Source organism: Furipterus horrens, unplaced genomic scaffold, assembly GCF_987537825.1.
Source record: "Furipterus horrens unplaced genomic scaffold, mFurHor1.1.pri manual_scaffold_10, whole genome shotgun sequence".
In the NCBI taxonomy this organism is placed as follows: Eukaryota; Metazoa; Chordata; class Mammalia; order Chiroptera; family Furipteridae; genus Furipterus; species Furipterus horrens.
This window is the reverse complement of record NW_028327180.1, coordinates 42477550-42491270: the sequence shown is the minus strand read 5'-3', so window position 1 is coordinate 42491270 and position 13721 is coordinate 42477550. Positions and strand designations below refer to the sequence as shown.

Here is a 13721-nt window from a genome sequence, read left to right as displayed (position 1 = left end):
AGACAACAGGGATTTGTCTGTGTTCCTGGTTCCGCAACAATAAAGCTCTCAAAATCCGCAGTCTGTGGGTTGATTCCACCTGCGCTGTGGATCTCTCCCACTGTGCGCCCGTCCATTGAGTGACGTCTCTGAGGCGGAAAGGGGCGGGGACTATGGTGCCGGGACGGGGCTTGAACGCTGGCAGGCCGGCTGGGCTTTAGCCAATGGGCTAAAGGTTTCGGGAAGGAGGAGGGGCTTCTTCTGGCCAATAGGCGGGTGCGCCCTTCTTGCCACTCTATGCCGCTCCGCCCCAGCTCGCTGGTCCCAGAAGGCGCCGGGTTTCCCAAGATGGCGGCCGACGTGTCCGTTACTCACCGGCCCCCGTTGAGCCCGGAGGCTGGGGCCGAGATAGAAGCTGACGATGCCCTGGAGCGCCGGGCGCCCGAAGAAGAACTGCCACCGCTAGATCCAGAGGAGATCAGGAAACGCCTGGAACACACCGAGCGCCAGTTCCGTAACCGCCGCAAGATACTGATCCGGGGCCTCCCGGGGGACGTGACCAACCAGGTATGGGGGGGCGGGGTGGGAGCGTGGCGGGAAATACCACCGTGCGCGTGCGCGGGGGGGAACTAGGCAACACCAACGCTGGCGTGCCCGGGGGCGGGGGGGTCTCTGGCGGGAGAGTCCAAGCGCAGGATCCCTGAGGATTTGGGAGAGACCAAGAGCGGGGGGGGGGCGGTGATGGAGGGAGAAACCAACTTTGGACTGAGGGAGGGCGTTGCTGGGGGCGACCACAGACTTGGAAGAGACAAAGTGATTGAAGTAGGTGGGCACCTTGAGCCAAATTGGGGGATTGTGAATGGGCAGCTAGACTGCTTACTGCCTTGATTATTTTTCCTCATTCCCCTCTATCATGCGGTGGCGGGACCTTATAGCTAGCAGTTTCAGGGTTGGCTAGAGTATCCTTAGCACTGTTTATTAACTTATCTTAAGAATAGATCGGAAGTTGTAGCAGCTCCTAGGGTCTTTCTTCCCCAGAAGTCCCAGGGTTAATTTGGGAAAAGGGGTCTCCTGCCCACAGACCTGAAAGAAAGGAATGATCAGTGTTCTGTGGAAGTTCCCTTTCCCCCGCCCCTTGGGCTTTGGCTGTTCTGGCCAGGGGTGTTCTTCTCTTAGGGCCTATGTGCAGGGCTTTCCAGTGCTCTTTGGACCCAAGGTGATTACATCTGGTATGCCCTGCCCTGCAGTGGTAGAATGGGTTCTTTCTTCCTGTTGCCGAGAATTTCTGCTCTCTGGCCCACCAACACATCTGCCACTGGCTCACCCTGCCTGTACGTGGTCACATGGCTGGTAGGGCCCCCAGGGTGTTGGGAGGGCATGACTTGGGGACAGACCTGGGGCAGGCACCACTAAGTATGGTCTGGTTTGTTTTGAGAGCCGGCCCTCCTCCTAACACCTGCCATCTCTCAGCAGAGAACACAGTGTCTTCTGCAGGGTGCACAGTGTATCTGGCACAAGCAGGCCCCAGAGCCTCACCCCTGCAGCTGGCTGACAAGAAGGGAATTGGGAAGCATGTGAAGCCACACAATGTGGGCTTCAAGTACACAGGGTCCCCAGTCAGGTATCCCTGGGTGGCATTACTGCTGCTGCCTTTGACCTTCGCCTCTCTGAGCCTCAGTTTCCTCATCTGCAAAAATGGATTTGTTGATACTTATAATGTTGTTGGAAACAGTCAATCTTGCCAATTGAGGGTCAGATCGGTTAAACAACTTTTCTAAGGGCATACAGCGGTGCTCGGACTTGAACTCAGACCCATCTGGCTCTCTTAAGAGTGTGTTGGGTTGGTTAGGAACATGGGGTCTGCAGTTAGACTCTGAATCACAGTTCTGCCAGGTATGGCCTCAATGGCTTTGGGGGAGTAACTGCTCTGAGCCTCAATTTCCTCCTTTGTAAAATGGGGAATATAACTGATCTGCCTTCATAGTTGTTCCATGTGAAGGTGGCACTGGATTGCTTCCTTCAACCCATCGTGACTCTCTGTCCTTTGACTTCTGTCTCCACAGGAAGTGCACGACCTGCTCAGCGACTATGAGCTCAAGTACTGTTTTGTGGACAAATACAAAGGAACAGGTTTGTGGGGCTGTGGGTGGGCTAGTGGCAAGGAGTGACGGTCCCTAAAGCCAGAAGCTTTCTGGCCCAGCGTCTCATTTCCTGAACTTTGGTCCCAACATAGTCCCCTAGGCCAGCACAGGACAGACTGTTGTCCCAGTCTTTCCTGGATACCGATCATGGAGCAGCCTTGATATTCATGTTCCTCCTCTAAGCTGCTCAGCCAGATATCTGAGCATTGGGCTCCCTGCTTCCCACACCATCCCCCCATAGCCAGCCAGTCACCCAGGCCTGTCTGGTCTTCTTCAAGCCCTCCAGAACAATTGGTGCCCCTCCATCTCTGCCAAAATGGCAGCCTCCTTCTGGTCTCTTTGCCTGAATGATTTCATACTCCTTGCCCTCCCCCAGGGAGCCAGGGTCAGTCAAATCTGTTCAGTCTGATTGCAAATCTGATTAATCCTAACCTGTTCCTCTCTCCTCAAAACCTGTCTGAGGCTCTTCTTGACACTGTCTCGCAAGGATGTGCCCCAGCCTTGCCATCTTCTTGGTGGCAAGCTCCAGGCATTCCATCTGCCGCTGTTTTTAGCTGTTCCCTCTTCTATCCAGGTGGAGGCAGGCATCTCTTCATAGTGCCCTGCGTGCGCTCTCCCCATCCCAGCACTGATCACTCTGGTCTGTCACTGCTGGCTCACTCACCTGCCTTCTGCACGGAGTGGTCATCTCCATGAGAACAGGGACAGGTCTTATCAGCTTTGTACCCCCCAACTTGTGTGGGAGACCCTCAGTGGGTGTCTGTGTCCTCTAGGCATTGTACTTGCAATCTGTAACTTGGGTGAGAAGCAGGTGACGACAAGTGACCCTGGAGATCTACCTGGTGGGTTAAGGTAGTGGTTAAGATCTTGGGCCCTGGAGGTAAATGCACCTGGGTTCGAGTCCTAGTCTGTCCTCCCTCTGTGGCCATAGGCAAGTGAGTCACCCTTTCTGAGCCTCAGTTCTCTCACCAGTGAATTGGGGATGACCTGCTTGGGTTGGCTACAGAGCCAAACACATTAAAATACTTAAAAAGGCTATGGGTGTCTGGCACTTAGATGCTTAGTAAACACTGACAGGGGCAGCAAGTCAGAACTGTATACTGAGCACTTCGTCCATGTATGTGTCAGGCATTGAGGATCCAGAGGTTAAGTGGTTCTTTTCATATTGTCTTTCAATAAATGTTTATTGAGCACCAGTGTGTGCTAGGACATGAGAACACAGCTGTGAACCAAACAGAGATGGTCCAGTCTGAGGTGGAGGATGTCATTCACACAGCCGTAGGTGTGAAGGTGAAGTGGTCATGAGACCAGAAGCTACAGGGTGCTGTGGGAGCCCAGAGCTGGGATCTGAAACAGGAGCAAGCAGGATGGTCTTCATGGGGGAAGTGATGTTTGCAGTCAAATTGAAGGGTGGATCAGGATTAATCAGGTGAAGAAGGGGAGGTCAGTATTTCACGCTCGGGGGGAAAAGCAGGTGCAAAGGCCTGAGAGGGTATGTGCGGGGCACAGTCCATGAAGTAGCAGCAAGAGGTGGCAGAGGAGGTCAGCAAGGCCCTGGGGCCAGGCCACACAGACTCCTGTGGGCCCTGCAATGAGAAAACCCTGGATAAGGGCTTGGCACATTCTGATTATCATTTTGAAAAACTGTAGCTTTTTGTGTGGACAGCAAATCAGGAGTGGCAGGGGGACTGAGGCTGAGGCAGGGGTTCAGACGTGAGAGGTGTTGGTGGCCTAGAAAGGTTGTGAGGAATGGGTGCCAAATGGCGTTGTGGAGCAGTCTGCCTGGGTTCAAGTCCAGGCTTCTCCCGTTGAGCAGTGGGGGTGCTACATTGGTCCCACTTCCTCGCTGGCACAATGGTGGTTATGAGGAGTTAGTTATGCCCATTTAACAGATGGGGAAAGTGAGACCCCTCACAGCCACTTGGCCTGGAGTTGAAATGCAGGCTGCAGTGACCACATGCTTAACCACTGCCCTATGTGTCGCCCTAGTTACATACCTATTTCCTGTGTATCACTTAGCAACGTGCACAGTAGATGAGAGGGCAGGTGAGCTCACAGGTAGGTTGAGAGCAGGAGTGAGGGCAGGGAGCAGGCCTCCTGGAGGTAGGTGACACCTGTGCAGGTTGCTCAAGGCTGTCAACTCTCCAGTCCACGGGGTCTGAGGTGTCCTGGTTCGTCACTATTGTGAGATCACACATAGTTTAGAGAGAGGTGAGGGAGAGCAGCCATGAGTTTGAGGGCAGGCCCTCAGGGACCCCATTGACCCCCCTCCCCCTCCCACCACAGCCTTTGTGACCCTGCTGAACGGGGAGCAGGCTGAGGCTGCCATCAGAACCTTCCACCAGAGCCACTTGCGGGAGCGCGAGCTATCAGTGCAGCTGCAGCCCACGGACGCCTTGCTCTGCGTGGCCAACCTGCCCCTCAGCCTCACGCAGCAGCAGTTCGAGGAGCTGGTGCGGCCCTTTGGCAGCCTGGAGCGCTGCTTCCTGGTGTATAGTGAGCGCACTGGCCACTCCAAGGGCTACGGCTTCGCCGAGTACATGAAAAAGGACTCAGCTGCCCGTGCCAAGTCGGACCTGCTGGGCAAGCCACTGGGCACGCGCACCCTGTACGTGCACTGGACAGATGCGGGGCAGCTCACACCCGCCCTGCTCCACTCCCACTGCCTTTGTGTTGACCGCCTGCCCCCCGGCTTCAGCGATGTGGAGGGTCTGCGCCGGGCTCTGTCAGCTGTCCACACACCGACTTTCTGCAAGGTAAGCTGTGCCCGGAGTGGGGAGCTGGGGAGCAGATGCCAGGCCTGGAGTACCTGGCAGGGGAGTCCTTTGGAGTCACCTGCCCTCCCCAGTCTCCTAGGTCCCTTTTCAGTAAAGTCTTGATGACACCACTTTGAATGAGGTTCTTGTTAGAGAGGCCACATGGTGCACTGGGTGACAACTCAGATAGGAGTCCGATTATTGGGATTCAAATCCCTGCGCTCCCTCTGGTGACCGGCTTAACCTCTCTGGCCTCTTTCCCCCTGTGAAGTGCAGGCGAGGCTGCCTTTGTAAAAGCTGGGCAAGAGGCTTGTTCGTCCCTCATTCACTTTCACTCGTGCACTTAGAAGATGTTTCTTGAACACCTACTGGGCCCGAGGCTCGGTGTTGAGGAGGCTGCTCTGGAGGAGCCCAGTCTGTTTAAGCCTTGACGTCAGGAAGTGGACTTGACCAGATTCATTCTTAAGAAGGGATTTAATAGTCATACATTGGTTGACGAAACAATTCCTGGTTCACCCAGGTCACATTAGCCAGGCACTTCCACATGTGTGCCCAGCCCTGGGAGAGCCCCAGATGGTCTCACCTGCAGACTGCCAAGGCAGATGTTCCTTCAGCACTCACTGGATTGTGAACTCATTACTGCAATCCTTTTATCCTGTAACATCCTAGAGAGGCAGATATTATCCTCATTTTCAGGAGGGGACGCTGAGGCACAGAGGGGTCAAGTGACATGCCCTGGGTCATACAGCCAGGACATGGCAGGCCAAGATTGGAACACTGCAGCCTGGCTCCAGAGCCCTACGCAGCCTGGAGGAGTCTGGGACCTGGCTCAGATAGGACAGTCCTGGACTTTGACCCTAGTTCTGTGATATTTGGTGGGGCCCACTCCTTGTATGAATGGATATTAGAACCTGGGGAATCGGACACCTGTAGGAACTCCCCTTGCTCCCCCAGCATTTGTTCATGCTCCTGCACCTGTGTGTTAGGCCTGAGGCAGGGCTCAAGACACAGATGAATTAGCTTGACAGCCACCTCCTCAGGTGGAGCTTGAGGATGGCTAGGCTGTAACCAACTACAAGTTCTCCGAGCCTCAGTTTCCCCCTCTGGAAATGGGGCTAGCGGTGCTTTTTCATTGGGTTATTGTGAACAGCTGCCCCTTTATTCTTCCACTCACATTAGGCATTCTAGTTGAACAGAGGCTGGGTTCCAAAGTCAGGCAGGTTGAGGTTTGAGTCTCAGTACCCCTATGTAAGAGCCATGTGGCCTTGGTTGCCCTTTGACCCTTCTGAGTCCCTATTCATCTGTGATGGTGAGAAGATGTGCACCTGGTCCTTGGTGTGGGGCCTGGCCGGAGGTGGGCTGGTGACTAGAGCCTTCCTTGCCCGGACACTCAAAGCAGTGCTGGGCCCTAGCCAGCAGCCTCCCTGAACTGCTGTGCCTGGAGTGGGACCCTGCCCTGCACCTTTGAACATCTTGTTGAATCCCCCAACCACCCTTTGAGGTATGTACAGTTGCTGTCCCGTCTTATAAATGAGGAAACCGAGGGCCAGGGATGGGCATTTGCAGGGACCTGCCCAGGCTAGCCAGCCAGTTAGAGATGGGCTGGGAGTCAAGGTCAGACAGCTAACTAGGGTCCATGCTCTTAACTGGGTGCTCCTGCCTCCCTAGATGGCCGAAGCCACACTGAGAGTTTGCTGTCCTGCAGGGGCACCTTTATTTTCAGCATAATCAAGATGAGACCGCCAAGGAGATCCCGTAGTAACCCACTCTAGTGCACTTTTCCATTTATTCACAGGCCAATTTACATATCATAATTGCCTTATTTCATTACAAGCTTGTTTAAAAATACTTGAATGCCATAGATATGTATAAAGCAGATTTCACAAGACCTTGTGAAAAAGCCTTTTCCATATATTTGTTTTTCTGAACGGGCAGTTCAGTCCCATGTGGAAATTCCGTAGGCTCTGTGGTAAAGGCTCCCTCCAGGCCCTCCAGCTGGTTCCAGCAGAGCCCCTGCAGCACCAGTTTGTTGTGTTCTTCCAGTGGAATTTTATTAAGCATTTCTGACAAGCACATCTATGACCTGCATTCCTCTTTTTTTTGACCCAATTATTGCTGTTGGTTTGGTTCTCCCATTTGTCTTTGGCATCTTTCCACGTCAGACATGAGAGCTTTCTCATTGCTTTTGCAGCTGTGCCATGCTCTGTTTGATAGAGTCTGTGCTGTTCTGTACCGGTGGACATTGCATTGGTTCCCAACCGCGCCATGCTCCAGCTCTGTGGCCTGGGCAAGGGACCGCCCCTCTCTGAGCCTCAGTTTCCTCCTCTGCAAAGTGGGTGTGCAGACAGTGCCTGCATCTGGGTGCAGTGACGGGCCCAGCTCGGGGCTCTCATCCAGTATCTTCTTGCCCTGGGACACCCCCTGCCCACAATCCTAGCCCCTACAGTGTCCTGAAAACCCAGAGGTCTAGCAGCAAAGAACTAACATGGGGCTGTTCATGGCCTTTCTGTTTGTGTCTTGCTGCAGAGGTATTTGTGTGTTTGATTTTCAGGGTACCCTGGACCCCACTGGGGTGACTGACATGTAATATATAGTATGTGTGGTATTCTCATTTCTTAAAAATTCTCAGATCTGGAACACTTCTGGCCCCAGGGTCTGGAGGAGGGGCTGTGGGCCTGAAGTACCAAAGGCTGCAGTCAAGGGCAGTGGTGGAGAGGCCTCCCTGGTCTGCCTGTGAACACGCCTCTGTTCCCTGTGGCTCACTGGCTGTGTTCCCTCTCATTATAGCCTCCACCCTGAGCTCAGAGGCCACCTGCTTTACTCCGAGGTTATGTGCCTTCCTAGCCCTGGCTGCAGTGTCCTTGGCCTCAGGCTCCTGATTTGGTGGCGCTCCTAAACCACCCGCCTCTGTCAGCGCATCCTCAGCTCGCCACTCTCACCTTTGTGCTGTCCTATGCTCAGAAATCACATAAAGTCCCAAAGTGCTGTTGGTACGAGGCCCAAGGGAGTTGATCCCTGTGATGTGGGTCTCAGCTCTGCCCTTCTGCCAGCTGGGTGACCTTGAGCATACTGACTTGTGAGCCTCAGTTGTCCCCTCTGAATAATGGGTAGGATACAGCTTCTCAAGGCCATTGAGAAGATTTGATGAGCAAATGTAAGAACAGGGCTCAGAAGAGTGGTGGGCCCAAAAATCCAAAAATACACCCTCTCTGGTGGACTTCTCTGTCACAATCAATCCATGTCTGATCATTGTTCTTACTCTGTGTGACAGTGGTCACTGTTCCGCTGGCACTCATGTCTGCCTCTCCCTCACCCCCACCAGCTAGCATATGGCCAGGATGGGCAGCTGAAGGGCTTTGCCGTGCTGGAGTACGAGACAGCCGAGATGGCTGAAGAGGTGCAGCAGCAAGTGGACGGCCTGGCCCTGGGGGGCAGCCACCTGCGCGTCTCCTTCTGTGCCCCAGGGCCCCCCGGCCGCAGCATGCTGGCTGCACTCATCGCCGCCCAGGCCACAGTGAGTGCCCAGGGAATGGGGATAGGGGGTCTAGGGGACCAGGCTCTCCTCCCTTGAGAAATCAAGGCTTTTGGCAGTCATTACCCAGGTTCTGGGGGCAACAGGGAAGGACATGGTCCCAACTCTATGGCCTGGCAGACCTGTGAACCACCCTTCTTTTCTCTCTTCAGGCCCTTAATCGGGGCAAAGGACTCCTGCCTGAACCCAGCATCCTGCAACTGCTCAGCAGCCTGGGGCCCTCTGCCTCCCTCCAGCTGCTGCTCAATCCTCTGCTCCATGGCAGCTCGGGAGGCAAACAGGGTAAGGCAGATCAAATGGGCAGTGAGCGGGGTTCCCAGCCTCTCAGAACCAGGCACCTCCCCGAGACTGTGTTCCCATCTGAGCTCCCAGTGACAAGAGCCCCATGAGCAAGAGCTGGGATAAGAATAGAGGTCACCTGTAAGGGGTCATAGGTGGCAGCATTGTAGCCTGCAGTGAGGCAGGGTGGTGGAAAGAGGTCCTCCTTCCCCAGGGCGGACTCTCCCCTCCCAGTCCCTTCCTTTGGGCTCTTCACTTGCTCCCTCAGGGCTTCAGGCCCAGGGCTGTCTTTAATTGCGGAGGGGGGCTTGCATCCAGTGACTACCACTCATTTCCTGGATCTCCCCCCAGGTCTCCTGGGTGCCCCCCCGGCCATGCCACTGCTCAATGGGCCCGCCCTGTCCACAGCGCTGCTGCAGCTGGCTCTGCAGACCCAGGGTCAGAAGGTAATATGGTCTTGGGCCCTGGGTTCCCTCCACACTGGCACATGATCCCAGTTTCAAACACTACTTGCAACTGCCAGTAGCTTACTGGCTGTGTCCCTAGTGCTTATTTATGGGGCCTGGCCTATTGCAGGTGCTCAGGACTCGGGAAGTGGCTCAGTCTAGGAAAGAAAGACCCAGCGCCACTGGGGAATAGAGTGGCCTCTCATCCTAATTCCGTCATGCAAAGGCATACAAGAATACACACACACACACGTACACACACCATACACCTCAGTGCACACACACAGACGTGTACACATGCAGGAATCTATACACATGGAGGCATGCACACACAGAGACACCACACCACCCTCAGTGCACACAGAAACATACAGAGACATGCACACACAGTGACATGAGTATGTCTGATGATAACTGACAGAATGTGAGATTGTGGGCTTGGACTTTTGTGTGTCTAAGAGTCTGACTGATTCCATATGTAGCTAAGAATGATTGCTTCTGTGATAATCAGCAAGGGGGCTGGGTGTGGGGTGGTGAGAGCCTAAGGTTTGTCACTATGTCTCAGTGACTCACTGTGACTGCTGAATGTATGGTCCATGTTCCCTTCGTCTCCCCAAGGTCTCAGGTGGTCCCTGGCATGCAGGAGGCCCTTGGCTACCACTGGCTGGCCAGTTGGGTGATCGTCAAAGTGTCATAGACACTGGGGGACTCATAACCAGCTATGGGCTGGAGTCTGGGTGTGCTGAGTGTTGTGACTACCGAGACCCTGGGCAACACCTGTCTGCTGCTCAGGCCACACTGCCCCCATCTCCAGCTAACCGTGCTCTGTCTGCAGAAGCCTGGGATCCTGGGAGACTCTCCCTTGGGCACCCTCCAGCCTGGGGCCCAGCCGACCAACCCCCTCCTTGGGGAGCTGTCTGCAGGTAACAGGTCCTGCCCCCTTGTCATCTCTCTGGGCCCATCCTGCTTCCCCTTTCCTCTTTGGTGTGGTCAATTTCCAACTGTATGGCCTTGGACAAGTTACCTAACCTTTCTGGCTCTCAGTGTCTGTCAGCTAGGCACCCATCTCCTGGGGACTTCCATGAGCATTCTAGGAACTGATGCACTCAGAGGACTGTGCTCAGTGCACAGCACCTAGTTGTCCCTCGCTGCTCATCCTGGTCCAAGCAGATGCTCTAGGACCCTGGGAAGAAAGTTCTGTATGTCTGGGCCATTGACATCCTCCTCTCTGTAGGAGGGGGCCTGCCCCCAGAGCTGCCACCCCGGCGAGGGAAGCCACCACCCCTGCTACCACCACTTCTTGGCCCCTCTGGGAGTGATCGGGAAACCATGAGCTTGGGGCCCCCAGCAGCCCAGCTCACTCCATCTCCTGCTCCTGTGGGACTACTAGGTACTGGCCTCAGAGGCCTCCAGAAAGACGGTGGACCTCTGCCAACGCCCCCTGGGGTAAGGTCCTGCCCTGTGCCTAGCACTATTCCAGCCTCATGCCCTGCTATGTTTCCCCTGTCAGGGACCCTCGCGAATCCAGTCCTCTCACCACAGGTCTCACTGCTTGGGGAGCCCCCCAAGGACTTCCGGATCCCCCTGAACCCCTACCTGAACCTACACAGCCTGCTCCCAGCCAGCAACCTGACGGATAAGGAGGCCCGGGGCTGGGGAGGCGCTGGGAGAAGCCACCACCCAGCTGAGGGCCCCCTGCCTAATCCTCTAACCCCCAGAGGTGGCAGCGGAGGTGGTGGCAGCAGCAAAGCCTTCCAGCTCAAGTCCCGCCTGCTCAGCCCCCTCACCAGCACCCGCCTGCCCCCTGAACCAGGGCTCCCTGACAACTATGGCTTCGACTACCCCTCGGTGAGTATCTGCTTGCCCTGTGGTCAGCTCTCCTGAGGGCTGGCTGCTGTGACCCTTTGTCCCCTGGGAACAAGTCATTCTCTAAACTGATATTTCTCTAGTTCTGATTGTGCCAGACCAAGCACTGGGAAGATAGTGGGGAACATGTCAGACATAGTCTCTGCCCTTCAGTGTCTTGTCTCTGTCTGTCTACAGATCAGACCTTGTTTCCTGTCTGTCTCTCTCCCAAGAGGCTTAGGCTGCACTTCTGCTTCTCCTTAGAGACAGGGCTCAGCCTACTGTCTGTCTCTTTGCCCTTCTCTCTGTCCCCCTCTTGAGATTCCTATCTTGTCCTTGGGAACTGTTCCTTCTATGATTTCAACATCTTCCAGTTCAGAGGTTGCAGACTGGCCACTTGCAGACCATCTGTGTTGTGTTTGGCCTGCCTTGGATTATTTTTTTAAAAAAGAACAAATGTTGATACAAACACATACGTATAAACACTGCAAGTGTTCACACAATCCTGATGCTCAGCTTGCCTTAAAAACTCCAAACACCTGACCTCGTTGGGGCCACATGACTTCATAGCAGTCATCTCTGGGTCTGAGGTGGAACCACTCTCAGTACAGAGCACATACTGTCTCATTGCCCCACGCCACAGGCTGAGTTTGCCCCATGCACTAGCATTTTTCTTCTTTTGTAAGGGGCAGACTTCCTTAATAACATCTGTGCCAGGGAGTTCAGCTAGGAGTGAGGTTGGTGCAGATCCCAACCCAAAACACTTTCTCCCACTTTCAGGATGTGGGACCTAGGCGGCTCTTCTCCCACCCACGGGAGCCAGCCCTTGGGCTTCACAGACCCAGCCGACACAAAGTAAGAGTTGCCCTGTGAATCCCATCTCCTGGGTATATCTGTTAGCTTTTGCTGTGTAACAGATGGTCCTTCCACTTTGTGCCTTAAAACAGCAAATGATTATTTTACAGCATTGTGCAGGGCAGTGGGTGGGTTATCATGCAGCTCAACTGGGGTTCAGCAGTTCATAGTGGCCTTAGTCATGTATCTGGTGATCAGTAGGCTGGTAAATGGGCCTTGACTGGGGACCTCAGCTGGGATGGTGTTTGCTCCACGTGGAGCTCACCCTGTAGGAGGTCAGCTTATGGTCTCCAGAGGCAAAAGGGAGGGCAAGGTCCCTCTGCTCTCATCCTCATGCTGTCTTATTTGCCAGAGTTAGTCATATGGCAAAGCCCAGTCATTTAGGGGTGTTTTACAAAAGGGGATGGATAATGCAATAGTCTGCCTTACTCAGCCAGCCTCCTCTCTGCAGATGTCTCCCCCACCCAGTGGCTTCGGCGAACGGAGTGGTGGGGGCAGTGGGGGATCCCTCTCTCACTTTTATTCGGGTTCACCCACTTCCTACTTCACCAGCGGCCTGCAGGCTGGCCTCAAGCAGAGCCACCTTAACAAGGTGAGGAGCCTCCCCCAGCTGAGCACAGGTTCTCAGGGACATCCAGGATGCAGGGGACCCCTGTGACCCTCACAGTGCCTAGATCAAGGCTAGGGTGGTGGCAGGGTTAGCTTTGCTCAGGGCCCAACTGAAACAGACCATCCTTCCTACGCCTGTGTGTCTAGCACCTGGTGTTGCCCAGCCTTCTGGGCCTCCGCTCACTTTCCCAGTTGCCCAGGGGGTGGAGTGGTATTAGCCCTAGTTGACAGGTAAAAACACTGAGACTCAAAGAGAGGAGTTAATTTGCCCTCAATCTCATACATGGCTAGTAAGCAGCAGAGAGGATTTGAACCTGAAGTCTTGGCCTTTGCTCTGGGGGATGTTTCCGCTCCCATACCGTCTCCCATTTCTGCCAGGCGGTCAGTTCCTCCCCACTGGGCTTCGGAGAAGGGTTCCTGGGCCTCAGCCCTGGGCCCAATGGCCACAGCCACCTACTGAAGGTACGGGCAAGGTGTGGGGACACAGGGCTAGGGAATGGTGACCCCTTCCCATGTGGCCCCTGACTTGCCACATCCTCCCCTCTGTCTCTAGACACCACTGGGTGGCCAGAAACGCAGCTTTGCCCACCTGCTGCCCTCACCAGAACCCAGCCCAGAAGGCAGCTACGTGGGACAGCATTCCCAAGGCCTTGGCGGCCACTACGCAGATTCATACCTGAAGCGCAAGAGGATTTTCTAAGGGGCCAGTGCCAGAGATGCTCCAGGGCCTGCACCGAATTGCTTTTGGGTTTTCTGGTGTTTTCGTGTTTTTGTTTTGTTTTATTTTTTTCCTTTCAGTAACAGAAAAATCTCTGAAAGACTTTGCTGACCAACCAGCTGGAGCCCAAGGAGTGTGGGAGAGCCTGGGTGCAACTTTGCATCTCTGGCCTGGTCTTGGCCTGAAAACACTGCGGCCTTAAGAGAGAGAGCAGGCTGGGGCCCCTTGCTGCCCTCCCCAAGTGTCTGCATATGTCTCCCTCTCTTGGTGTCTTCTCCTGCCTTGTTGCTCCTGTATCTTGGCCTTTCGAGTGCCTTGGAGGTTTCCCTAGCCTCCCGTGAGGATCAGAGACTATCCCCTTTTTTAACTTTGACAATTGACTTGTTTCCTTTTCTAATTTTTATGATTTTTTAAAAAATCCAGGACAACCCCAGCTTTTACACCTACAAGGTTCAACATGTCTGGGCCTCCATTCCACACTTTGGTTTGAAATGGCTCAATCCTTTTCTCTTTCTCAAATGTCTGCTGCAGGCATAGCTGTCTCCCGCCCCTGCCTACCCA

At 54.5% G+C, this 13721-nt stretch overlaps 1 protein-coding gene across 3 annotated transcripts; it reads left to right on the top strand.

Annotated features, from left to right (window-relative positions):
- Positions 1-301: 301 nt before the first annotated feature.
- On the top strand, positions 302-13557 carry RAVER1 (ribonucleoprotein, PTB binding 1). Of its 3 annotated transcripts, XM_090289547.1 has the most exons (13): positions 302-546; positions 2043-2109; positions 4407-4876; positions 8199-8390; positions 8561-8690; positions 9039-9133; positions 9969-10056; positions 10368-10579; positions 10676-10981; positions 11759-11833; positions 12285-12425; positions 12821-12904; positions 12996-13557. In XM_090289547.1, exons 1-13 carry the CDS (start codon positions 328-330, stop codon positions 13140-13142), a joined length of 2226 nt encoding a protein of 741 aa, XP_090145673.1. In that variant the 5' UTR covers positions 302-327; the 3' UTR covers positions 13143-13557. The 3 variants fall into 3 exon arrangements, with proteins under 3 accessions (XP_090145673.1, XP_090145674.1, XP_090145675.1); XM_090289548.1 differs by lacking the exon at positions 11759-11833; XM_090289549.1 differs by lacking the exon at positions 12821-12904.
- The last annotated feature ends 164 nt before the right edge of the window (positions 13558-13721 follow it).

What these genes read in the sequence shown, in the direction of transcription:
- RAVER1 (XM_090289547.1), top strand. Translation starts at nt 328, where the DNA reads ATGGCGGCCGACGTGTCCGTTACTCACCGGCCCCCGTTGAGCCCGGAG. An exon ending in TCATCGCCGCCCAGGCCACA is followed by an intron (nt 8,391 to 8,560) that starts GTGAGTGCCCAG and finishes TTCTCTCTTCAG; the next exon opens with GCCCTTAATCGGGGCAAAGG. An exon ending in ACAGACCCAGCCGACACAAA is followed by an intron (nt 11,834 to 12,284) that starts GTAAGAGTTGCC and finishes TCCTCTCTGCAG; the next exon opens with ATGTCTCCCCCACCCAGTGG.